The sequence below is a fragment of the Cnephaeus nilssonii genome (genome assembly GCF_951640355.1).
Source record: "Cnephaeus nilssonii genome assembly, chromosome: 5".
Lineage (NCBI taxonomy): Eukaryota > Metazoa > Chordata > Mammalia > Chiroptera > Vespertilionidae > Cnephaeus > Cnephaeus nilssonii.
In genome coordinates, this window is record NC_137076.1 from 73,854,833 (window position 1) to 73,882,647 (window position 27,815).

General features: G+C 40.5%; 1 protein-coding gene and 1 pseudogene across 2 annotated transcripts in view; one reads left to right on the top strand and one right to left on the bottom strand.

The window, feature by feature from the left end:
- MEIKIN (meiotic kinetochore factor) overlaps window positions 1–27,443 on the bottom strand; it is a gene marked incomplete at both ends in the record, with an annotated part of 54,472 nt that extends 27,029 nt beyond the window's left edge. The window contains 9 exons of the mRNA XM_079770266.1: window positions 633–713; window positions 3,862–4,026; window positions 10,786–10,853; window positions 11,669–11,788; window positions 21,754–21,891; window positions 24,019–24,076; window positions 26,562–26,652; window positions 27,070–27,163; window positions 27,272–27,443. Of these exons, the coding sequence (XP_079626392.1) occupies window positions 633–713; window positions 3,862–4,026; window positions 10,786–10,853; window positions 11,669–11,788; window positions 21,754–21,891; window positions 24,019–24,076; window positions 26,562–26,652; window positions 27,070–27,163; window positions 27,272–27,443 (987 nt within the window). The remainder of the gene's footprint in view (window positions 1–632; window positions 714–3,861; window positions 4,027–10,785; window positions 10,854–11,668; window positions 11,789–21,753; window positions 21,892–24,018; window positions 24,077–26,561; window positions 26,653–27,069; window positions 27,164–27,271) is intronic.
- LOC307100262 (ferritin light chain-like) lies at window positions 12,352–13,447 on the top strand (annotated as a pseudogene). Its single transcript has 2 exons — window positions 12,352–12,534; window positions 13,114–13,447. The product of its transcript is annotated as a ferritin light chain-like (transcript).
- Window positions 27,444–27,815: the final 372 nt, after the last annotated feature.

The window sequence follows — 27,815 nt, forward strand, 5'->3', positions numbered from 1 at the left end:
AAAGAATATACTACTCTTTTGTAGAAGTTAAATGTTGCAAAACCAGCTTTTTTAATAATTAAAGGAAAATTGAAACATACTATTTCATTAGAAGCACTGTGATATAGAACTTGACATATGAACAATTTTATCTGAGTTAATATAACTGCTGATAGTTTGGAAATAGTTCTCCAAAAGATGGATGCTCAACTGGGGAGAAATCAATCTATAGAGAAGATTATAATACTCTTTAGCTTTAAAGTTATTATTTAAATAGGTATTATTTTTATTAGCTTCAGTATTATGTAATTTTTTTCCTATTCTTCATCCAATTACTATTTATAAGGGGATTAGTAACTGAAATCCATCTACCCTTTCTGTGAGCCAAAAGACTGAGATAGACAGTCAAAGAAACAGAGTCAGAGACAGAAAAGGACAGATAGAGAGAGAGATCAAGACAGGTTGTTGCTACAGTATTCTAATGTTTTTTATTTTATGTATAGCAATATATAGAATACTTTCAGTGAAAGTATGTTTGTGCAACAGAAAAATAAAAATACTATTGTCTGTGTGCAATATTCCCCTGATGTGACAGAAACAGAATAAAGGGGAGCAAGAAAATAGATTCTACACGTGCAAATACTAATACTTACCTCTAAACCAGCTGTTTGCGAAGTCGGAGTACTTGTTAACAGGCCTCTGCTTTTCTTATCAAGAATAGTGGGATTTGTGTTCTATCAATGTTTTGTGAAACAGGGAATTGAATAGCAGGAAAAAATAAACTACTTTAATACCATAAAAACACAATATAAAATTAGTAGACTAAGTCATAATATACTAATAAAAATTTAATCTGCTAATTACATTTTAAACCATTAGACAGGTAACTAAAGAATTTTCTGGCTTGAGCTAGGTCAAACAACTCCCAAAAGAACTTTATGTGGTGCAACGACTATTTGAGAATACTTTGGTTGAAATCACTACTAGTTTATGAAGAAAGGCTAATTAAAGTTTTCAATTATGAAATGGTGCTTTGATTATCTTCGTTAACTGCTAAGAAAGATATTTTACTTATAGCATTTGTTTAATTCCTAGTATATACTGTACTTTTTATGGAAGGAGATTATAAGTTATTTCTGAAGCTATTAAAACATGTAGCAAGGATACTTGATTTAAAATACACACATTTAAATGCATATAGATACTTTCATTTATGGAACATCAAAGTTAAAGAAAGTACAAAGTAGGATACAGACTAATTTTCTATTTCTTTTTTTTTTCATTTTCTATTTCTTGAAGATGCAGAGGCAAAGAGAGACAAATCAAGAGTGAGAGACAGAGAAGAGAAAGAAACAGGATCAGAGGCTAAAGAGTTTAAGAAAGAGAGGGAAGGACTGTCGGAGAGAAGGATAGAGAGAGGGGAGAAGGGAAAGAAAAAGGGAGAGAAAAGAGAGGGGAAGAAGGGAAGAAAGAAGGGGGGATTAAGATAAGGGGAGGAGGGAAGGGGACATAGGGAGGATGGGGAGATAAAAGACAGAAAGAAAAATAAAGGAAGATTAAGAGGAGAGAGGAAGGGAGAAGAAAGGTAAGACAGAGAACAGAGACTGAGCAGAAAAACTGAGATTTATAGTAAAAGAAAGAATCAGAGACACAAAAGACAGATACAGAGAGATCAAAACAGATTGGGAGAAAAGAGAGACAGAGCTTCAGACTTAGAGACAAAACCAGGGAGAGCAAAGACAAAGAAACAGGTAGAGAGGCAAAGCAGAAAAAAGCAGTGATAGAGTCAAAAAGAGAAGATAGGAAGCTTCCTTTCTAGCCATCAACTGCCTTTACATTCTTAGATTCCATGAAACAACCGTATCCGCCGGATAAATCTCTGAATAGGTGTCTATTATATGCTGCCAAGTCTGAAACGCAAACTCAGAGATAAAACTTGAACAGAAAGTTTATTAGGTTTCTTTTTCCTTTATTTCCTCTTTTCTTTCTTTCAGGATTAAAAATCTCTGAAACTGCCAGCATGGCTCAGTGGTTAGAGTGTTGGCCCATGCATTGGAAAGTCTTGGGTTTGATTCCCAGTAAAGGGCATATACCTGGGTTGCAGATTTAATCCCCAGGCCCAGTCAGGGTGGGAGCAGGAGGCAACCAATTGATGTGTCTCTCTCACATCAATGCTTCTCTCTCACTCATCCCCTGCCCCCATCCTTTCTACTCTCTCTAAAAATCAATGGAAAAAATATCCTTGGGAGAGGGTTAACAGGGGGGGGAAATAACACTCTGAAAATAGTTGTTTGTTCAAGATATAATCTGGAATAGTTCATTAGAAAATTTTTTTATCAAAATAATAAGAACAAGCCCAGTTGGTGTTGTTCAGTGATTGAGTGTTGACCCATGAACTAGGAAATCATGGTTCGATTTCTGGTCAGGGCACATGCCCAGGTTTCAGGCTTGATCCCCAGTAGGGGGTGTACAGGAGGCAGCCGATCAATGATTCTCATCATTCATGTTTCTATCTCCCCCTCCCTCTCCCTTCTTCTCTGAAATTAATAAAAAATAATATATATACATATATAAATGTTTAAAAAATAATAAGAACAAAAATGTTATGAGCATATTTACCTGGTACACTGAATATGACAGCTCTCCAATTTATTAGCTATATAATCTTTTAATTTCTTCATCTGAACAATAGGGATTACTAGTATTCTACCCCTAGGGACTACTGTGCAAAGGTTACAAATAAAACATTTATAGAGAACCTCTGGTGCTTGGAGAGTAGAAGATACTCGATGATAGCTGTTATTATTATTACTGTGGCAGCCATGCAGGTGCTCTGCTCAGACCTTGAACAAAGAACCTGCTGTTCCACTGCAAGGAGTGCAGCTAGCTCTTAGTTCCCTGCTGCAGCATATATAGAATCTGCTTCAGCTTTCGGCTGAGGCCATTATCTTTTTAGGCAAACCTCAGCCAACGTCTGAGCACAAAAGCCCAACGTAAGATTCCTATAATGGGCAATCTTTGCTCCAGACCTTCCCACTGGGAGAGCTTCTGTCAGATCTGCAGTGAAGACTGGGCTCTTTTCCTCAGCACTGCCTACGAGGTGGCAGACATCTCCTACTCAGCCCCATGGCTGCCCTTAGACCCTTGTGAAACCCAAGATCATAAAAAAGAGGACCGAGAAGTTCATCCAGCACCAGTCATACTGATATGTCAAAATTAAGTGTAACTGATGGAAAACCAGATGCATTGACAATAGGGCGCAGAGAAGATTCAAGGGCCAGATCTTGATGCCCTTGGTGATGGGAGCAACAGGAAAACAAAGCACATGCTGCCAAGTGGCTTCCTGGTCCACCACATCAAGGAGCTTAAAGTGCTGCTGATGAGCAACAACTCTCACTGTGCTGAGACTGCTCACAGCTTCCCTCAAGAACCGCAACGCCACTGTGGGAGCAGCCCAGCTGGCCATCAGAGTCACCAATCTAATGCCAGGCTGTGCAGTAAAGAAAATGAATAGACAGATTGTGTGCACATTGTATTTGTGTTAATAAAACCATAAAATTCTGCCATCTGGCATTAAAAAAGAGACAGACTGAGACTACTCCTGCCCAATCCTGCTTCCTCCCTGCTTTCATTTCTCATGTATTACCTGCTCCAATACACCATATACTAGTAAACTCTTAATTCTGTCTGAATATTTTTGTACCAAGTGACATAACTGTCAACTATCAGTCCAATTACAAAACATTTACCTGTATACAGCTGTAAGTATAGCATCTCTGCATTTCCCCCTAGATTTGTTAAGAAATTATGCATATCTAAATCCAAATAAGTACATTTTCTTTTCATAGTTTTTTTAGGAAATAGTAAAAGACCAGTGCTTACCAATGCAGGTTCCAGGGGCTGAGGCAGCAGAACTCTGGTAACTGATTTATCGCCTGCATTGCTTTCAAGAACAGACCTCTGTTGAGATGATGGAACCTTGATTTTTAGATGAGAGCTTAACTTTGTTTGAAAATTTGTGTCTCTGGGTTCAGGATCTTTTCCAGGCTGAAACAAATTCATAATCATGAAATACCATCCACAGGCTATAAAAAAATCTGTAGCACTTCTCAGATGCCTTTTTTGTTGTTGTAATCTATAATAATAAAAGCATAATATACTAATTAGGCTGGACAGCTGAACAACCTTCTGGACATCCTTCTGGACAAAGCCGCGGTGGTGGGGGCCAAGGCAGAGGCAGTTAGGGGCGATCAGGCAGACAGAGTGGTTAGGGGTGATCAGGCAGGCAGGCAGAGTGGTTAGGGGCAATCAGGCAGGCAGGCGAGCAGTTAGGGGCGATCAGGCAGGCAGGCAGAGTGGTTAGAGGAGATCAGGCAGGCAGGCGAGCAGTTACAGGCATCAGGCAGGCAGGCAGAGTGGTTAGAGGTGATCAGGAAGGCAGGCAGAGGCGGTTAGGGGCGATCAGGCAGTTAGACGAGTGGTTAGGGGTGATCATGCAGGCAGGCAGAGGGGTTAGGGGTGACCAGGCAGGCAGGCAGAGTGGTTAGGGGTGATCAGGCAGGCAGGCCAGAGAGCAGTTAGGAGCCAGCAGTCCCGGATTGTGAGAGGGATGTCCGACTGCCAGGTTAGGCCAGATCCTGCTGTGGGATTGGGCCTAAACTGGCAGTTAGACATTCCCAGAGGGGTCCCAGATTGTGAGAGGATGCAGGCGGGCTGTCATATTCCTTCCTTTTCTAAAAATTTTGTTCACTGGGCCTCTAGTATATAATTGTTACAATTAAGATATATATTATCCTATTATCTATGCCCTCAATTTGAAAAAAGTTTTAAACTTAAAATCGTGGGCTTTTTTAATCTACGATTTTCTAGCCTGGCTGGTGTGATTTAGTGGTTGAGCATTGGCCTATGAATCAGGAAGTCACAGTTCGATTCCCGGACAGGGCACATGCCTGGTTTGCAGACTCCATTCCCAGTAAGGGGCGTGCAGGAGGCAGCTGATCAATGATTCTCTCTCATCATTGATGTTTCTATTTCTCTCTCCCTCTCCCTTCTTTTCTGAAATTAAAAAAATTTTTTTTAAAGTAAGATTTTCTATACAAAAATATGTTGCAAGACAAAATGGTTTTCAATATACTCAGCTCAAAAAATTTCCCTACCACATTTAAGGCAACATCTCTCAAAAAGAGTTCTGTTAAAAGAAAACAAATGATAATTATATCTATCTATTGCTCAATATTTAAAACTAAGTCTTAGGGAGAAACCAAGATGGCGGCATAGGTAAACACCTAAACTGCAGCCTCACACAACAATTTCAAAAATACAACTAAAAGTCAAAACGGACATCATCCAGAACCACCGGAAAGCTGGCTGACTGAAACGCCCACAACTAGAAGGAAAGAGAAAACCAATAGGAAAATCAGAGGAGCCGTAAAAGCCTGAGGTACGGAGACACGGGCGGAGACACAGGCGCGCGCGCGTGCGGGGAGGACGGAGCCGGAGAGGACGGGGCGGCTGAGTGCCTGGTCGGTGTTCTCTAGCGGGAAGGAGATAAAAGCTCCAGATTGCGCTGAACCCCAGCTCCGACTGCACTGAACCCCAGATCCGGGCGAGACCCTGGGGACCCAGGCTCATACTGGGGGAATCTGGGCTGTAAGGCGGAAACTCAGGGGAGCGGCGAAAGGCAGAGCTCCAGAGGCGCGCACGTGAATGCGCACAGAGGACGGATTGTTGACTGTGCCGCTGAATTGCCTTAGCGGGAAGGAGACAAAAGCTCCGGACCCTGCTGAGCCCCAGTTCCGACTGCATTGAAACCCAGTTCCGGGCAAGAATCTGGGAATCCAGATTCATTGGGGGAGAGACTAGACTGTTTGGCAGCAAGCAAAACTCCAGGGCGCCTTTCTCTCAGAGGTGCTTGCAGGGAGTACAGGGGGACACTGAGGGACACTGAGACCCAGGAACCTCATAGGGCGGGGCTGATGTAAGCTCCACCCTGAAACTCCGCCCCATCCAAGCTGAGCACAGAGGCTTTTACAGTTTTGCAAGTCTAGTTGAATAAGGCTGTCTCCCAGCGTAGACACAGCTGATCCTCACAGCCAATTGGCCTGGAGGTCAAATCCTCCCAGTGTACCAACAGCAATCAAGGCTTAACAACACCAAGACTTTGCACTCAGCCCACAAAGGGGGTACCAAGAGCGACCACCTAGGGAGATTGGGGAAGCTGAGCTACCGGCCCCTATAGGTCACTGACCACACAAAGCCACTCCATCAACACAGGGAGGCAGCCAAAATGTGGAGACACCGAAGCAGGTCACGAATAGAAGAGATGGAGGAAAGTAATCTAATGGACGACACAGTGTTCAGAACCACATTTATAAGGTTACTCAAGAATCTTCTAAAAACTGCTGATAAACTTGAAGAGACCTTCAAGGACCTTAATGAGAATACCAAAAAAATGGAAAAGGACCAGTCAGAAATTATGCATACACTGTCTGAAATAAAGAATATACAGAAACTCAACTGTAGATCACCGTACCCCAAGAGTCAAACCAAAGATCTGGAACATGAGGAAGCAAAAAACACCCAACCAGAGAGGCAGAAAGTAAGAAGAATCCAAAAGTGTGAGGATAGCGTAAGGAGCCTCTGGGATGGCTTTAAGCGTACCAACATCTGAATTTTTGGGGTGCCAGAAGAAGAGAGAGAGCAAGATACTGAAAACCTATTTGAAGAAATAATGACAGAAAACTTCCCCCACCTGGTGAAAGAAATAGACTTACAAGTCCAGGAAGCGCACAGAACCCCAAACAAGAGGAATCCAAAGAGTACCACACCAAGACACATCATAATTAAAATGCCAAGGGCAAAAGACAAAGAGAGAATCTTGAAAGCAGCAAGAGAAAAATAGTTAGTTACCTACAAGGGAGTACCCATACGACTGTCAGCTGATTTCTCAACAGAAACTATGCAGGCCAGACGGGAGTGGCAAGAAATATTCAAAGTGATGAATAGCAAGAACCTACAACCAAGATTACTCTACCCAGCAAAGCTATCATTCAGAATTGAAGGTCAGACGAAGAGCTTCACAGACAAGAAAAAGCTAAAGTAGTTCATCACCACCAAACCAGGATTACATGAAATGCTGAAGGGTATTCTTTAAGAAGAGGAAGAAGAAAAAAAAGGTAAAGATAAAAATTATGAACAACAAAAAGACATCAAATACATACCTACCAACAAGTGAATCTAAAAATCAAGTGAATAAAAAAATATGAAGAACAGAATGGACTGGTGAATATAATAGAATCAGCGACATAGAAAGAGAGGCGACAGACAATTCTCAGGGGGAAGGGGGTCTGAGAAGTGCAGGAAGAGACTGGACAAAAACCTTACACCTATGGATGAAGACAGTGGCGGGGGGGTAAGGGTATGGGGTGGGGTGGGGAATCAGGTGGAGGGGAGCAATGGGGGGGGGGAGAGGAACACCTGTAATAATCTGAACAATAAAGATTTATTAAAAAAAAACCCAAAAAACTAAGTCTTAGAGAAAACATTAAATATGTCTTCATTATGCAATAATCATCATCCATGATCCTTCTGTCATATTCCTTCCTTTTCTACCACCATCCATCATAAGTACTTTTTTATCCCATTCTCTTTATAATTACTTTCTTATCCTTTTCTCTTTCCTAAAACTCAAATATTCTTTCCTCAGTGTGTTTAATCCACTAATGAGTCCATCAAAGGCATTCTTCATTCCTGCTATAGTGTTTTTAATATCTAGAATTTCTTCTTTTTTGTTTTTGATCTCTAGAATATATTTTTTGATTCTTTCCTATTATTTCCATCTCTCTGCTCATACTATCCATCTCTCTGTTCTTGGATGTAGGTTACTTTTTTCTACAATGCCCTTAGTATAATAATCATACTTATTTTAAATTTATTTTCTGATAATTCTAACACTACTGATAACTCTGGATCTGATGTTATCCAGTCTCTTCAAACTGTGTGGGTTTTATGTTTGTTTATTTTTTACTTTTAGCATGCCTTGTAATTATTTGCTAAAAAGTGGGCATGATGTACTGGATAATAGGAACTGTGGTGAACAGGCCTTTAGCAGTGTAAGGTGGGGGCGGGGCCAGGAAGCAGTCTATAGTTTTGCAATTAGGTCTTAGTTTTTTATCTAGCTTGTGCCCCTCAACTGTGAACTTCACCAGTGTGAATCAGTTTTTTCTCCCCTTAGGTGGGACAGCATGGCTAGAGGAGACTGAAGTTACATATTTCTATTTCTCCAATGTGGAAGGCTAGAGGGAGCTAGAGTTGAGTATTTTCCTTCCCCCACTTGGGAGGTTATTTTCCTTCTCCTAGATGGGTTAGGCTCGGATGATACCCTAGCAGCTTAGGCTCTAGTGAAATGCTTTCTCCTGAGGGCATGCTTTGTTAAGAAAAACAGAATAGCCCAACTGCATGGCTCAGTGGTTGAGCGTCGACCTATGAACCAGGAGATCATGGTTAGATTCCTGGTCAGGGCACATATCCAGGTTGTGGGCTCGATCCACAGTGGGGGGCATGCAGAAGACAGCCAATCAATGATTCTTTCTCATCATTGATGTTTCTCTCTCTCCCTCCTTCTTCCTTCCTCTCTGAAATTTAAAAATAAATTTTTTTTTAAAGAAAAACAGAATACTATGGTGTGTTTCAAAATGGTTCCTTTTCTATTCTCCCTAGTGAGGGGATTTTTCTCAGATATTCACTGTCAGGATCTTGTTGAGCTCCGGGAGGTAAAATTCACAAAAGTGTGAAGGGCACCTGATGACTGGTTCCCCCTTAAGTTTTTTTTAAATATGTTTTTATTGATTTGAAAGGGAGAGGGATAGAGAGATAGAAACATTGATGAGAAACAGCATTGATTCATCATTGATTGGTGCCTCCTGCATGCTCCCTACAGGGGATCAAGCCTGCAACCTGGGCATGTGCCCTGACGGGGAATTGAACCGTGACCTCTTGGTTCCTAGGTCGACACTCAATGACTGACCCACATCTGCCCAGCCCCACATTGTGGACGGATCACGAGAATTCTCGCTTTATATTACACAGTGTTTTACAAAGTATCATACTTTAAAAAGATATTAGCTTGTAATAATATGTAATAAATAACTTCAAAATGCAATGGGTATTTAATTTTAAAGCGTGCCTTTAACGTCTATGTAAAACGTCTTTTGTACTCGTTCAATAGAAAGTTATCTGGCCACTGGGTAAAGCTAACAATAAAACTATTGGTCCGCAATGTGTTAAATTTTTATTTTTCAGAGTTTTCCACACTGAACTTCCAGTAATTTATCAATCATGTTTTTGTTTTTCCTACCCCAGCACTGGTTCTTAAGGAAGCTTCTGTTCATGTGTTTTTGCACCAGAAAGTGTGATTCTCTGTATCCACCTGTCTGTCTTTCCAAGTTTTGGTGCAGCAGTATGTCCTGTGACTTTACTTATTTGATGGATCAAAAAATGAGTTGTTGATTTTTCAGTTTGTTCAGGTTTTTACTTGTTATTATGACAGGGTGGTGACTTCTAAATTCTTTACATACTGGACTGGAAATTGGAAGTCTTCCAATTTTTCAAAATCCTTTATAAAACTGGACCTCCAAGTAGCATTCAACATTGCTGACCACTCCCACTTTCTGGGAAAACTCTTTTCTTGGCTTCTGTGATACCATATTCTGCTTATTTTCCTCCTTCTCTCTGTTCACTCTTCCTTTTCTACCTGAATGTAGATTTTTCCAAGGATTGATCCTGGACCCCTTTCTCTTCTGAACTCTATATTCTTTCTCAGGTGATTTTATCCATTTCCATGAACTTAATAGTATCTATAATATTATACACTCCTCTTCTGTTTTCCTGGCTTACACATTTATAGCCAATGGCTCTTCTAACATTTTCATCTCCGTGTGCCCTCAGACCTCCTGCCTTTCTTATCACATTAAATAGCACTTTTATCCACCAAAGCTGCTTAAGACAGAAATCTAACAGTCTTTGTTGACACCTCTCACTCCATCCTCTATATTCAATCCTTGAACTTTATAGGCAAAATTATCAAGTCCATGCATATTTCTTGTCATCTCTACATCCTAGTCACCAAAAATCTTTGTAACTTTATACTAATGAATCTTCCTGCTGACACTCTTGCCCTCTTTCAATTTGTTCCCCAATGTATACAATGACATTATGGTGTATTGGAAAGAACACAGGTTTTAGATCCAGAAAGACCTGCCACAGCTTCTTAAACATACTGGTTAACATGTAAACCTCATTTTTCTCAGCTATAAAAAGGTAAAAACAAAGCAAGCAAACAAAAAGCTTACCTGATAGGAATGCATAAAGAGAGATATAATTAATGAAAAGTGCTTAGAATAATGCTTAGCATTGAGTAGCCATGTAGACAGAAGCTCCTGCTATCTAAATAAAGTCCAAAGACCTGTAGATTCCAGGCCTAATGTAGTAATTCACACGTATTCCTCAGCCTAAAGCACTGCTATGGCTACATAGCAAATGTCTTATTTTTTCCTTAATGATTAATAGACATCCAATTATCCAAAATGAAGTTGGAAAAATTATAAATTTTAATTATCTTCCATTAAACTTATATAGGTTATACTATACTCATGTAACAATAATGTAATATAATTGCTAAACTCAAAAAGTGTTTTGAACTATTGACTTAAATAGCTGAAAAATTATTCCTATAAAAGTGTTGGTTAAAAGTATGTCCTATGTTAATAAAATTTACAGTTTATATAGTTATTCTGCTTTAATACTTGCTTTTTCCTTTGTTTTTTCAGGGGTTAAAGGGTAAGTTTTCTCAGCAAGTACTTCACAAGCCGCATTATCTACAAATAAAAACATACTTTAGAATTTTAATTATTTAACTTATTGTTCACTATAAGTACAAAAAACTCAAATATGAAAAACACTAATTTAATAACTGACTTTGTAATGATTTTAGAAGAAAAAATTTATATGTTGAATAATCTGACAGATATGGTAGGATAAAGTATTCTTTAAAATATCTTTATCTCAAGAGTTCCAGGTTTCACAGGAGTAAATGAACTCTATATAAAATGCTGATAGAAAAGTTGCAGTAGAAAGAGAGAGCCTGGCCTGGCTGGTTTGACTCAGTAGATAGTGCATCGGCCTGGAGACTGAAGGGTCCCAGGTTTGATTCCGGTGAAGGGCACATGCCTAGGTTGTGGGCTTGATCCCCCGTAGGGGCCATGCAGGAGGCACCGATCCATGATTCTCTCTCATCATTGATGTTTCTCTCTCTCTCTCTTCCTCTCCCTTCCTCTCTGGAATCAATAAAAATATATTTTAAAAAAATAAAGAAAGAGAGAGCCTGAAAATCTCAGGAAAGTGGAAATGGAAGGATAATTAATGAAGAATTTTAATCACATACACTTTCTCTACTTATTGAAATGTAAATAACTGTTGCAGTCAATTTCCTCTGATGTCTGGTAATATCAGTGAATGAAAGCTTGAGGAGACAGGATTTTCAGAATTTCAAGCTATCTTTTTCTAAATATTTATTAACTACAAAGAAAAACTAGTAACTTTATAATGGAGAAAACCAACAGAAACCACCTTAATCAAGTACTGAGGTGTTCTCCTGTGATATGAAAAAATATATATATATATAAAAACTCACCTAAAATTGCAGAGAGGTTTGAAAACTGTGGTGCCTTCTCTATTGCTACTGCTTTACTGGTATCCAGAAGAGTAGAATTCTTGCATTGCATGTATTCATCCAACTTGGGATACTCCCAATCTAACGAAGCAGGGAGAAATGGCACAAAACTTTGAACAATAGCACGCAAATGGCAGGCTACCTTTCCTACTTCAGCTTAGGTCCCCAGCCCATGCGCAGTTCTGATAACTAAAATTTTGGATGAGAAAGAGAAAAAAGGCAAGTCTTGGCCTATCCCCGTGCTCTAACCCACTTTCTTTCAGACTTTTGCCCCAAGAAGATTATTGATCTAAGGGACAGACAGCACACATGGGAGCTCCGTGTCATATTTTATGTATGTTATACCTATGTCCCATTAACTATCATATCACTAAATAACACAGTGTTATTACTTGATGTCAGTTTTAAGCTTTCCATTGACTCCCCACTATGGGAAAATGAGGCTATTGGCAGTGCCCTCTGCAGTCCTGGATCTGTTTCTTGCTTCAACAGTGTTTGGACAGAACAGACCCAGGGATGCCCCTTCTTCCAGCCTGCGGCCACTCTCCAATGTCTTATCCAGTCACCACCTTTCGAACCACCTCCAAGACCAGCCAACACACCGGGCTTTTTTTTCTACCTTAACTCCTCATTGCTGAACAACCATGAGCTCCCAAATTTGGCAGAATTATTCCACTGAGGTGGAAGCTGTGGTCAACCACCTGGCCAACCTGCACCTGCGGGCCTCCTACACCTACCTCTCTCTGGGCTTCTATTTCGACCATGATAATGTGGCTCTCGAGGGCAGGGGCCACTTCTTCGAGTTGGCGGAGAAGAATCCCGAGGGCGTGGAGCATTTCTATTTATTTATTTATTTATTTATTTATTTATATTGTTTAAAGTATTACATGTCTCCTTTTTCCCCAATGACCCACCCTCCGGTCACTCCCACCCCTGAGGGCATGCCTCCACCACCCCAGTGTCTGTGTCCATTGGTTATGCTAATATGCATGCATACAAGTCCTTTGGTTGATCTCTAACCCCCTCTCCCCTGCCATTTATCTCTGGATCTGTTTTTGTTCATCAGTTTATGTTGTTCATTATATTCCATAAATGAGTGAGATCATGTGATATTTATCTTTCTCTGACTGGCTTATTTCGCTTAGCATAATGCTCTCCAGTTCCATCCATGCTGTTGCAAATGGTAAGAATTCCTTCTTTTTTACTGCGGCTTAGTATTCCATTGTGTAGATGTACCACAGTTTTTTAATCCACCCATCTGCTGATGGGCACTTAGGCTGTTTCCAAATCTTAGCTAAGGTGAATTGTGCTGCTATGGACATAGGGGTGCATATATCCTTTCATATTGGTGTTTCTGGTTTCTTGGGATATAGTCCTAGAAGTGGGATTACTGGGTCAAATGGGAGTTCCATTTCTTAAAGTTGCAAAACAAGCACAGTGGCCACATTCTCTTCCAGGATGTGCTGAAGCCTCCCCAGGATAAGTGGGCAAAACTCAGGATGCCATGGAAGCCGCCCTGGCCTTGGAGAGGAACCTGAACCAGGCCCTTTTGCAGCTGCTTGCCCTGGGTTCTACCGGCACAGACCCTCATCTCTGTGACTTCCTGGAGAACCACTTCCTGGATGAGGAGGTGAAACTCATCAAGAAAATGGGCAACCACCTGACTAACAGCAGGCTGGCCAGTCCCCAGGCTAGGCTGAGTAGTATCTCTTCAAAAGGCTCACCCTCAAGCACAACTAGGAGCCTTTGGATCCCCAAGGCTTTTGAGGGGCCCTCTGCATTACCCTGGTGTCTGGCTTTTACCTGAGCCTCTCCCCAAAACTACTAGCCATTCTTTTAACCACCCTGAAGCCCTCTCCCATGCATTGGACCAAATGAAACACTAAAGTTTTTTGCAGAAAAAAAAAAAGAGAAAGAAAAATGAGGCTATTATTTTTTACATCCGTTTCCACCTTTCCCACTCTTTCCATTGTCCTCATATTACTATATCACATATTTAATTAGATGAACATTCAACGTAGACATTATGATAATGTTTACATAAAAAAACGCTATTTATTCTTGTGGTATACTATGACTACCTTTTGCTTTTCCTGGGGTTAATAAAAGTCTTTTTGTTTGCTTAGTTTTCTCTGTTTTTCATCTATTTAATGCAAAACTACAAAATTGTATAAATCCATCCTATTCCATTCTCTGATGTTCTGAAGTTCATAATGCTCTATCTTGGTGTTTTTCATCTGTTGTGCTAGACACATTGTGGCCCTTTTAAACCAGAATATTCTTTAAAAATTTTTTTTTATTGATTTCAGAGAGGGAGAGGGAGAAAAAGGTAGAAACATCAATGACGACAGAGAATCATTGATTGGCTACCTTCTGCATGCCCCCTATTGGGGGTGGGGCCCACAACCCAGGCATGTGCCCTGACCAGGAATTGAACCGTGACCTCCTGGTTCATAGGCCAAATGCTCAACCACTGAGCCACACCGGCCAGGCATTAAGGCTGACTGATATTCCATTAAATGCATATACTATATTTTCTTTATGCATCCCTCTAACTATAGACATTTAGGTTATTTCCATACTTCGTTATCTATATATATAAACGCCTAAGTGACTGAATGACCGAGGGACTGATCAACAAGTCGTTATGACGTGCACTGACCACCAGGGGGCAGACGCTCAACGTTAGTGTGCTCCCACAGTGGGAGCGGTGCTCAGCGAGAAGCCAGGCTCACGGATGGCGAGCGCAGCGGCAGTGGCAGGAGCCTCTCCCACCTCTGCAGCAGTGCTAAGGATGTTCAACTGCCAGCTTAGGCCCGCTCCCATGGAGAGCGGGCCTGAGCCATCAGTCGGACATCCCCCGAGGGCTCTCAGACTGCAAGAGGGCACAGGCCGGTCTGAAGGACCGCCCCCCCCCCCCCCGAATGCACGAATTTTGTGCACTGGGCCTCTAGTTTTGAATAAATATCCAAAAGTGGGATTGTTGTGTCATATAGTAGTTCCACTTTCCATTTTTTTAGGAACTTTTAGGAACTTCCATATTGTTTTCCATAATAGTTGTATCATTTTACATTCCCATCAAAAGGGTATAAGGGTTCCAATTTCTCCACATCTTTGCCAACACCTTTTTAAAAATAACCATTCCAACAGATATGGTGATATCTCATTGTGGTCTTGATTTGCATTTCCCTGATTAGTGATGTTGAATGTCTTTTTATATATCTGTTGTCTACTTGTGTCTTCTTTGGAGGAAAAAAACCTATTCAAGTCCTTCACCCATTTTTAATCATGTTATTTGTGTTTTTCCCCCTGAGTTGTAGGAATTTCTTAATATATTTTTTAAAATATATTTTTATTGATTTCGGAGACTGGGCAATATATTTTTGAATACTAATCCCTTATCATATATGAGGTTTGCAAATATGTTTTCCAATTTTGTAGGTTGCCTTTACACTTTGTTCATTGCTTTTGCTGTGCAAAAGCTTTTTTGTTTGTTTGTATGTAGTTCCAGTTGTCTATTTTTGCTTTTATTACCTGGGCTTATGGTGTCATATCCAATATCTGCTATGAACATAGGGGTGTATACATCCTTTCTGATTGGTGTTTCTAGTTTTTTGGTGTGTATTTCTAGAAGTGGGATCTCTGGGTCAAATGGAAGTTCCATTTTTAGTTTTGTTTTTTTAGGAAACTCCATGTTCTCCACAGTGGCTGCACCAGTCTGCATTCCCACCAGCAGTGCACAAAGGTTCCTTTTTCTCCACATCCTCGCCAGCACTTGTCATTTGTTGATGATAGCCATTCTGACAGGTGTGAGATGGTACCTCATTGTCGTTTTGATTTGCATCTCTCAGATGATTAGTGACTTTGAGCATGTTTTCATATGTCTCTTGGCCTTCCTTATGTCTTCTTTTGAAAAGTACCTATTTAGGTCCATTGCCTATTTTTTGATTGGGTTGTTTATCTTCCTTTTGTTAAGTTGTATAAGTTCCCTGTAAAAATATTGGAGATTAAACCCTATAGATTTTGATCTTATAAGTTTTTAATCCATTTTTAGTTGATTTTTGTGTATTATGTAAGGTAAGGGTCCAATTTCACTTTTGTATGTGGATATCCAGTTTCCCAACATCATTTGTTAGACTATTCTTTCCTAATTGTGTATTTTTGGCATCCTTGTTGAAAATTAGGTGAATGTATACACATGGATTTATGTCTGGGCTCTCTATTCTGTTCTGCTAGTCTATGTCTCTTTATACCAGTACCATATGATTACTGTAAAATATAATTTGCAATATATTTTGAAATCAAGAAATTCTGATTTTCTATCTAGACATTCTGTCCATTATTTGAAAGTGAGGTATCTGAATTCTCCTACTATTTTATTATGTTATTGCCTGTTTTTGCTTTTAGTTATGTCAGTGTATACTTTATATGTTAGATACTCTGATGTTGGGTGCATATTTATTTAAAATTGTTATATGTTCCTGGTGAGTTGAACCTTTTGCCATTATAAAATGTCCTTTTTGTCTTTTGAGATATTTCTTCACTTAATGTCTATTTTATCTAAGTATAGCCATTCTTGCTCTATTTTGGTCACCATTTACACAGAATGTCTTTTTGTATCCCTTCACTTTCAACATGTGTGTCCTTAAGTATAAAGTGAGTCAGTCTTTTAAAATCTACTCAGCCACTGTCTTTTGATTGGAGAGTTTAATCCACTTACATTTAAAGCAATTATTGATAGGAAAGGACTTACTATTACTATATTGTTAATTGTTTTTCTGTTTGTTTTTGCAGTCCCTTTGCCCCTTTTCCTGTCTTGCCATTATCCTTTGGGATTTATTGATGTACATACTGACATGCTTTGACATCTTTCTATTTTTCTTTTGTGTATCTTCTATAGGTATTTTCTTTGTGGTTACCATGAAACTTAGTTTTAACATAAAACGAATAAAAATTTCAATCATATACAAAAACTCTACATTTTACTTTTCCCCTCACACACACTGTTATTGATATTACAATTTACATCTTTTTACATTGTGTATCATTAACATATTTTTATAGTTGTAATTATTTTAAATACCATCTTTTAACTTTTATACTAGAATTAAAAGTGAATTACATACAAATTATAGTATTAACTATTCTGTATTTGTCTACATACTTACCAGTGTTTTGTGCTTTCATATGCTTTTATGTTGCTGTTTAGAATCTTGTTTCAATTTGAAGAACTCCCTTCAGAATTTCTTATCAGGCATGTCAAGAAATGATGATTAACCCCTTCAGCTTTTGTCTGGAAAGGTCCTTATCACTTCATTGTGGTTTTAAGGATAGTTTTACTAGTTATAGTATTCTTGACTGACAGTTTTTTTCTTTCCCCACTTTGACTATATCATTTCCTTACCTTCTGGCCTGCAAGGTTTCTGCTAAGAAATATATTTATGGTCTCATGGGGTTCCCATATACATATCAAGCCACTTTTCTATTGCTGCTTTTAAAATCCTCTTTGACTTTGACAATTTGATTATGTGTCCTAGTGTAGATTTCTCTGAGTCATCTTATTTGAGGTTCTTCGGGCTTCCTAGAATTGAATACACATTTCTTTTCCCATATTTGGGATTTTTTTAGCCATTGTTCCTGTGAATAAGCCTCTCTCTCTGGAATAAATATTTTGATCTGTTTGATTTTACTCTTCACTCTGAATTCACTAATTCTTTCTTCTGATTGATCTAGTTGGCTATTGAATCCTTTTATTAGATTTTTCATTTCATTTATTATATTCCTTGGCTCTTAGATTTCTGTTTGATTCTTAAAAAGTTTTCTATGCCTTCCTTGAAATTCTCACTTCTTTCATGCATTGCTCTCCTAAGTTCATTGAACATCTTTAATGATGATTATTTTGAATTCTCTGTTAGGTAAATGAGATGAAAACTTGCATGCTAGACCAAGCTGCTGTCTTTGTTCTCAGCATTCATCAGGCTTCTAGAGTATGTCAGGTCCCATCAGTATTCTGGAACAGGCAAGACAGTATCTAATCCTTTGGGTAGCTCCAAAAATTTTAGAATGGTTGATACATGGTTCAGTCCTTTCCTTCACTTGCAGGGAGAATCTTGGAGCTAGGGATTCCATGCCAATTATATGGCACCATGCTGGAAGTGGGGTTTATGGTGGGTGGATGTCTTGAATTTTCCTCCTGGCTTTGATGTAGCTGGTTTCATGCTTTTCTGGGGTTAAGAAGCCCCTCAACTAGTTTCTGTATTTCTCACAAATGGGATTAGTTTATGTATTGCTGTTGAACTGGTGTGTCCATGAGTGTAGGAGGGTCCATGGCTTCCTATTCCAACACCTTTCTGATGTCACTCCCGTATTTTGCTTTGCTTTTATCTCTATGTTTATACTAGGGACTTTCCACAGAAGTCTGGTGATCCCTGGCTCTCTGCTAATATTTAAGAGGGAGCCCTAAAAGCCTCAGTGGATTCTCTGTGGCCTAACTGTGGCTTGTCACAAGGTTGGATTCACTGTAGGGCAGGCGCCCTCAAACTATGGCCCGTGGGCCACATGCGGGTGTTTTTGCCATTTTGTTTTTTTACTTCAAAATAAGATATGTGCAGTGTGCATAGGAATTTGTTCATAGTTTTTTTTAAACTATAGTCCGGCCCTCCAACTGTCTGAGGGACAGTGAACTGGCCCCCTGTTTAAAAAGTTTGAGGACCCCTGCTATAGGGTGTTCTTGTCAACTTCATCAAAGGACTACTGTAGTCACTATCTTTAAATATGTTTTTTAGGGTTGCTCAGATTTCTTAGGAAAGTGTCTTCCATTCTTCAGTCTGGAAGGTTCAAGTCTGGGTGCTAGTATTTTGGAAACTGAGCAGAGAAACGAGCTGTTGGGTTGGGATGGGAATAGGCATTGATAAACAGGTTCCACAATTTAGAATGTATAGTTTCATTTACTCTTTTATAACACATTTTTATTGATTTCAGAGAGGAAGGGAAAGGGAGAGAGATAGAAACATCAATGATGAGAGAGAATCATTGACCGGCTGTCTCCTACATGGCCCCTACTGAAAATCAAGCCCTCAACCTGGGCATGTGCCCGTGACCGGAATCGAACCGGGCTCTATCCACTGAGCCAAACTGGTTAGAGCTATAGTTTCATTTAAATCCCTCCTCTTCAGAGAAACCAAGATGGAGGCACAGGTAAACACCTGAAATTGCTGCCTCGCACAACCACTTCAAAACTATAACTAAAAGACAAAATGGACATTATCCAGAACCACAGGAAGGCTGGCTGAGTGGAAATTCTACAACTAGAAGGAAAGAAAAAAGCACACTGAGACTCACAGGAGCTGCGGAAGTAAAGTGCAGAGGTACCGAGGCACGCACGCAGAAAGGGCTGGCCACTGAGGATGCGGTTGTCTTTTTCAATCGGGAGGGAGACACAAGCTCCCGACTGCTCTGAACTCCAGTTCCGGGTGAGACTCTGGGGACCCAGACTCATATGGGGAGAAACTGGACTGTCTGGCAGCGGGCGGAACTGGAGGGCGGCTTTCTCTCAGAGGTGCTTGCAGCGATTACCCTGGGACACTGAGACCCGGGGGCCTCTTAGGGCAGGGCTGAGGATCACCCATAGCTGTTTGCTCCGCCCTGTTGATCCCCTGAGACCCCGCCCCACCCAAGCTGTGCACAGAGGCTTTTGCATATGAATGGCCTAGCCCTTTGCAATCTAAAATTACCTAACAAACTACAGCTGGGTCAGAGAGCCCCAGAACTTTCAAAAGAAGGCCCAAGGCCCCACAGCAGTTTGCATTGTTTCACAGCTGGGCCTCATCTGGGCATCTCCAACCCCAAACAAAGAAGAGGAATCTGCAGATATCTCCGCAGCTCCTGCTGGGTGGCCTCAGGCAGAGGCTAAATTAGCACCTCCTTGGAGATCCAAGAGCCAGTGTACCCAGGGATCACAGTGGGACCATCCAGATTACAACTCCTCAGATCCATAAGGGACACACTCAAGGGGCAGACTCAGTGAGCACCATAGCTCCCCTAAAGCAAGTCTTGCCCCATAAGGGTGTCTCCTGCACAGAAGTTCTCCCATTGTAGACACAGTTGATCCTCATAGCCGATTGGCCTGCACGTCAATTCCTCCCAGTGATACCAACAACAATCAAGGCTTAACTACAACAAGACTGGGCACACAGCCCACAAAGGGGTGCACCAAGAATGTCCACCTCAGGTAATTGTGGAAGCTGAGCCACTGGGCCCTATAGCACACCTAGCACACAAAGCCATGCTATCAACACAGGGAAGCAGCCAAAATGTGGAGACAAAGAAACAGGTCACAAATGACAGAAATGGAGGAAAGCAAACTACTGGATATAGAGTTCAAAACCACGGTTATAAGGTTTTTCAAGAATCTTCTAGAAACCGCTGATAAATTTAGTGAGACCCTTGAGGATATGAAAAAGGACCAACTAGAAATTAAGCATACACTGACTGAAAAATAAAGAATAATATATAGAGATCCAACAGCAGACTAGAGGATTGCAAGAATCAAGTCAAAGATTTGAAATACAAAGAAGCAAAAAACACCCAATCAGAAAAGAAAAAAGAAAAAAGAAAAAAAAAATGAAGATAGTGTAAGGAGCCTCTGGGACAACTTCAAGCATACCAACATCCGAATTATGGGGGTGCCAGAAGAAAAGAGAGAGCAAGATATTGAAAACCTATTTGAAGAAATAATGACAGAAAACTTCCCCCACCTGGTGAAAGAAATAGACTTACAAGTCCAGGAAGCGCACAGAACCCCAAACAAGAGGAATCCAAAGAGGACCACACCAAGACACATCATAATTAAAATGCCAAGAGCAAAAGACAAAGAGAGAATATTAAAAGCAGCAAGAGAAAAACAGTCAGTTACCTACAAGGGAGTACCCATATGATTGTCAGCTGATTTCTCAACAGAAACTATGCAGGCCAGATGGGAGTGGCAAGAAATATTCAAAGTGATGAATAGCAAGAACCTACAACCAAGATTACTCTACCCAGCAAAGCTATCTATCATTCAGAATTGAAGGTCAGATAAAGAGCTTCACAGATAAGAAAAAGCTAAAGGAGTTCATCACCACCAAACCAGTATTATATGAAATGCTGAAAGGTATTCTTTAAGAAGAGGAAGAAGAAGAAAAAGGTAAAGATAAAAATTATGAACAACAAATACATATCTATCAACAGGTGAACCTAAAAATCAAGTGAATAAAAAATCTGATGAACAGAATAAACTGGTGAATATAATAGAATCAGGGGCATAGAAAGGGAGTGGACTGACAATTCTTGGGGGGAAAACGGTGTGGGGGGTGCGGGAAGAGACTGGACAAAAGTCGTACACCTATGGATGAGGACAGTGTGGTGGGGGGTAAGGGCAGAGGGTGGGGTGGGAACCTGGTGGAGGGGAGCTGTGGGGGGAAAAAAGAGGAACAACTGTAATAATCTGAACAATAAAGATTTATTTTAACAAAATTAAAAAAAATAAATCCCCCCTCTTCTGTGTTCAATACATTATCTGAAGAAGTTGGCTTTTTCTGTATAATACTAGTAAATAACTCCAAAATTTCAGTGGCATAAAATGAAAGCATTTATTTATTATTCCCGTGTCTACTGGTTGGCTCAGACAGCTCTGCTTTAGATTACGGTCTGCTGATCAACTGGGCAGCCTTCTGCACTCTGCAGACTGCCTGGGCCATTCTGCTCTGTGCCTGTTATTCAGGGGTCCCACAGAAGCTAATTAGGATATATTCTTCTCTTAATGGCAAACGTGAAAGAGGACAAGCTGACCATTTAAACATATTTCAAAGGTTTGCATATGTTTTATTCACTAATATCATATCGCCAAAGCAAGTCACATTGCCAACTCCAAAGCCAAAGTGTGAAAAGGAGGTTTTGGTGAGGAAGGGAAGTATGCATTCTCAAAAAGATCATTATTCATTGGAAGATTGTGGACAAAGGAACAATTTCTATAGTGGAGCAACTTAAAATTGATATTATTTTCTTACCTAAATAATCTGATCCTCTGAAGAGTTCAGGTGATGGAAAGCTACTTAAATTCTCTTCAAAACCCTTGCATTCTGTAGAAGAATCTGTGATTGAATAGCTTAGAAGAGAGCTAGAAATATCATGCTGCAAACTTAGTCCTGTAGAATAAACAATCAAAAAGGACAAAATGTTTAAATAGTAAACAAATTAAAAATCTTAAGAATTCAAATTTGTAGAAATGTACTTGCAGTTGTATGTTAAGAATGTGAAATTGCTTCCACATACAACTGAAAAAATATACTATTAGTAAAGCATTTTAATTTCATCTTAGAAAATAATTATTTTTGATGTAGAGAAAATGCATTATAACCCTTTCCACTGTTTTTCAAAGTTTTATAACTTATTCCTTCCCTACTTTGGTTCAGTTATAATTCTTGACTCAAAAATCTAAATTTTATATGTGAGTTACCCACTAACTAGCTGAAGAGAAGAAAGGCGATTCTAGTAATTCCATTTAGAAAATAATGTGCCTAAATGTAGACAAATAGGCCAAAGGAACCAAAGAGAGGGCCCAGAAATAGACTCACATATATATGAGCAACTGATTTTTATCCAAGATGCAAAGGCAATTCAGTGGAGAAAGAATATTCTTTTAAAAAAAAATTATGCCAGAACTGAATACCCAAATGCAAAAGCAAAACAAAACAAAAAATTTGCACTCATATGTTCAATCATATAACAAATTAACTATTGATGTAGCCTAGATCTAAATATAAATCCTAAAACTACAAAACTTCAACAACAACAAAAAAACACAGAGAAGGAAACCTTCATGATACTGGTTTAGATTTCTTTGACATAACAATAAAAAGATGAGTCATTAAAAACAATAGTAATGCGCCGAAACCGGTTTGGCTCAGTGGATAGAGCGTCGGCCTGCGAACTCAAGGGTCCCAGGTTCGATTCTGGTCAAGGGCATGTACCTTGGTTGTGGGCACATCCCCAGTAGGGGGTGTGCAAGAGGCAACTGATCGATGTTTCTCTCTCATCGATGTTTCTAACTCTCTATCCCTCTCCCTTCCTCTCTGTAAAAAACCAATAAAATACATTTTAAAAAAAACAAAAACAATAGTAATGATAAATTAGACTTCATCAAATTTAAAATTTTCTCTTCAAAAGTGACTGTTAATATGAAAAACAAGTCACAGATTAAGATAAAACATTTGCAAATGCAATGGAATTCAGAATATAAAGAACTGGCCCAGCCAGTGTGGCTCAGTGGTTGAGGGTCAACCCATGAAACAGTAGCTCACGATTTGATTCCCGGTCAGGGCACATGCCCAGTTGCTGGGCTTGTTCCCCAGTGGGGTATGTGCAGAAGGCAGCCAGTCAATGATTCTCTGTCATCACTGATATTTCTATCTCTCTCTCCCTCTCCCTGAAATCAATAAAAATAAATGTTCAGTAAAAGAATCCTATATAAAAGAAGGGTAATATGCAAATCGAATGGTGGAATGACTGGTCGCTACGATGTGCACTGATCACCAGGGGGCAGACGCTCAATGCAGGAGCTGCACCCTGGTGTTCAGTGTGCTCCTACAGGGGGAGCACCACTCAGCCAGAAGCTGGCTCAAGGCTGGCGAGCGCCTCCGCAGCAGCGCTAAGGATGTCCGACTCCCCAGTGGGCCTAAGCTGTCAGTGGACATCCCCTTAGGGCTCCCAGACTGCGAGAGGGCACAGGCCAGGCTGAGAGACACCCCCCCCCCCCCAGTGCATGAATCTCGTGCACCGGGCCTCTAGTTCAATAATAAGGGGGGGGGGGGCGGATCTCAGTAAGAAAATGGGCAAAATATTTTAACACAGAACTTCCCATACTCAGAGGTCTTAAAGTCATTCTTGTGAGAGTGGGCTTGAATAAAGAATTTTCCAATAAATTATTGTGATAGAACTTTTTTCACAGTTAATTTCTATTCATCTCTTTGAATATGTAATTTCTACTATTCTTCAGATATAAATTAAATTGCTATTCCCTCATGGAAGCCCACCCTAATCTACCAACCAAAACTGAATTAGTTACACTAAAGTCAATCCCTTTTTTGTAGCACTTACCACAATTGTAATTTACTGGTCTGTTAGAACATGAGGGCCAGAGCCCAGGCTGAAGGAGTCATCTTAGACTAGGAGAAAAACACCTCTTTCACTGAGATGGGAAAATGACAGAGATACAAACCGATGCATATGCTTATAAAAAGAAAACTGAGGGAATTCACATCTGACAGTCTTACCCGATACTAGTTCACCAGTTGATGAACTGTCAACCTGGAGATCATCAGCCACTGAATCCTATGTGAAATAAGAATTAAAGATAACACAAATTATGAGATTGAGTATTTTTATATTATAATATTGTATCACATTGATTTGGTCATTTTGAAAATGAAAAACTAATGTCAACTTTGTATATTAGTTTCATATGTATAATAGATTCTCTTAGCTTATTGATCACAGATATAATTTGGTACTTAATATTAAATCTCAAAATAAATATTAAAATATAATATTATAGACATATCTATAGGGAGTCAACAAAATAATTGTCAATTAACTACTACGGGATAGCTCAGCAACCAGAAGATAAAGGTGAATATCTTTCTGATCCCCTAAGTAGGAAGGGCTTTTTTCCTTCTACATATGAAACAAAATAGAACAAAAGATTGACAGATAAGTCCAATATACCAGAAATAAAATTAAAGGCCAAAAAAATATGGAAATGTTTGTTACATATGAGTGTGTAAAACTATAACTATCTTCAGTATATAATGAACAACTATTTCACAAAAAAGAAACACAAATGGCCAACGAAATAAGAGAAAAACGTCTTACCTTTACTAGCATTCAAAGAAATGGAAAGTGAAACAATGTTCCACTTTTCACTATCAAATTTGACCCAATCCACGCAGGCCAGGCTGAGGGACCCCACTGGTGCACGAATCCATGCACCGGGCCTCTAGTATGCATATAAGATCCTTGGTTAATCTCTTCCTACTCTCCTCCCTCCCCCCTTCCCTCTGAGATTCATCAGTCTGTTCCAGGTTTCCACGCCTATGCATTGAGCGTCTGCCTCCTGGTGGTTAGTGTGCATCATAGCTAATGGTCGAAGGGTCAAATGGTTGCTTAGGCATATAAATATAAATATAAATATAAATATAAATATACACATATATATTTTTTAAGTTTCAGGTAAGATGGTGCTGATTTACCTACCAACATGAATAAAAAAATTTAAGCATGATCCAACCTTTGACTCATTGGAAAGTATTTTTCTTGGGACAACAATCGAGGAACACAAAAAAGTTCTGCAGTAAGATATCCACTGATATCTATAACAGCAAAACCTTGGAAACAATTTTCCTCCAACTACAGGAGAACAGTTACTCAAATTATAATATATCTATCTATAAAACAAAGCATTATGCAAGACACTAAAAATTAAATATTTTATTGATTTTTTTTTTTTTTAGAGAGAGAGAAGAAGGGTGAGGGAGAGAGAGAAACATTGATATGAGAGCAGAACATAGATTGGCTACCTCTTGCATACCCCCTACCCGGGATCTAGCCTGCTACCCAGGCATTTGCCAGGAATCCAACTGGCAACCTTCCAGTGTATGGGACAATGCCCAATCAACTGAGCCACACCAGTCAGGGTTAGAAAGCATATTTTTAAAGACTACTTAATGTTAAAGGAATATACAGTAACATAATTTGTACAATGAAAAGAGGCACAAAATCAGAATAGAATATATAAAAAATAGAAGAAACTGCTTAAACACTTTTTGAGTAGTTTGAATCATCTACAAGGAACACTTAATAGTTATAATTGCTGAAACTGCCCTTCAATAAAAAAAACAACAACAACATGCTATAGAGAAAATACTGGACAACAAAGGAGCCGGAAACACACAATGAAATAGATAGCCTCTTCAATAAATGGTTCTGGGAAAACTGGAAATCCACATGCAAATGAATATAACTGGATTATACAGTTTGTCCCCATGTACAGAAATTAATTCAAAATGGACCAAAGAGCCCTAGTTGGTTTGGCTCAGTGGATAGAACGTTGGCCTACAGACTGAAGGGTCCCAGGTTCAATTCCGGTCAAGGGCACATGCCCGGGTTGTGGGCTCCATCCCCAGTAGGGGGCGTGCAGGAGGCAGCCGATCAATGATTCTCTCTCACCATTGATGTTTCTATATCTCTCTCCTTTCCCTTCCTCTCTGAAATATATATATATACTGGAACATAACTATCATCTTTAATGCTTATGTCAGATGAGTCACAAATAAGTTTTTAAATCTGTCTCTCCAAACTACTGCTACTACATAAAATACTGAACAGAGTCCATATTAAATGCAGTAGATCAAAAAGTTATATAACATTCTAAAGGTAATGAATTCTGTTTCTAGTTGTTAATGGGAAAACATGAAAATGGCTTTAAAATGTTTAAGGGTTACCAAACATAAGGGAGTTAGAAACACAAGAAACATTAGAAAGGTTTTATATCTGTCATGCAGAAAATTAGCCAGTGACAGACTATTCTGAAATTTTTGTCAAGGGAAAGAAAAAAACAAAAATGCATGGCTATGAATCTGCCAGAATCAGAAATTCAAGGCTCTGTCTGAAGACAAAGCATCAATGTTCATAAAAACATTAAAAAGCTATGTAGTCTCTATTGAACAAAGACCACATCATACTTTCATCTGGAGGTACATCAGGTACTGCTGGTTTGTCCGCTAAGTGTATCCACGGGTCATAGGAGAAACATACATACGCTCAATGGAGCCATCTTCTCATCCTCAGTCTCTTCTTCACTAGTGCTACTTTCTCGCAGGCTTTTCTCTCCTGCAACTCCTAATTGAGAGCTAACAAACAAACAACACGATTAGTTTGCACCGTCTGGACTTGGTTTTCCGTGTCTCTCTCCCCTGTTGGCACCCTGCTCAGAATCTGAAAGGCTCTTTTGGGGACATCATTAGGGAAAAGGAAGGAGCAGAGTTGGTGAATTGCACCAATACCCAGCTGATGCCATGAATGCTTTCCTGGGTGTTTCATCTCACTTGCTTTTAGGTAAGTTGGCAACATTTTCTCTTTTAAAAAAATTATTATTTTCTGAAGTCAAGTTTCTGGGTCTATGTTCTGAGAAGAACGAAATCAGAGTTTCCGTTTATTTATTTTCTTTGTGGACTCCTAGAATGAGAGTCCGTTCGCTGTTAGGAAATGGGATTGCAGGTTTGAGGAGGAGGCCGGAATGCACACGGTTGTTCCTCGCGGCTACGCACCTGGGCAGCCCGGAGCTGCTCCCGCCCTGCCCACTGCGCTCGGCTTTCTCGGCGATCTTCCGCAAACCGGGAGCTCTGCCATTTCCTCTCGGGCCTGGAGGAGAGCGGGTCGTTTCAGGGCGAAAGCCGTGGAGGCCAGCCTTCTGGCTTCTGGGGTCCCTGGGGGCGAGGCCCAGCTACCAACTCCCTCCCCGACCCGCACCTCCCTGCTCCCCACTCAGGCCAGTCCGGCGGAGCTTACAGTGGGCAGCGAGCCGTCGGCTCGGGCCTGGCAGTGCCTCTGCCATCACGGGTGGGCCTAGGTCTGGCGCCGGGGTCAGGTTGAGCCTCTGGCCGGTCCTCTTCTTGCGGGTATAGACCCGTAGCGGCCACATGGCCATCCACCCGCAGGCCTCGGGGCCCCTCGGCCCTCCACGCCTGTGTCGTCGTCTCCCTGAGGAACTGCGCTGCTGCCGGAGGTAGTCCACGTCCGGGGTAGAACACAGCCTGAGAGGAGTGCGGGGGTAGAAGAGCAAAAGGTCGCAACACCCAGCCCGGCCAGCCCGCCTGGCTCCCGCCTTTTTATGTCGGCCGCGCCGCCGCGCGCTGAGGCTTCTGGGAAGACGGAGTGAGAAGGCCGCTGGGCGCCCGCCCTCCTGGGAGAGCCCAGGTGGTTGACGGGAGTGGGGGGCGGGGGCGGCTCCTGGGCCCTGACGCAGGCTCCCTCCGACAGGATGCTTACAGGACAGAATGTGTTCTTTCCCCGG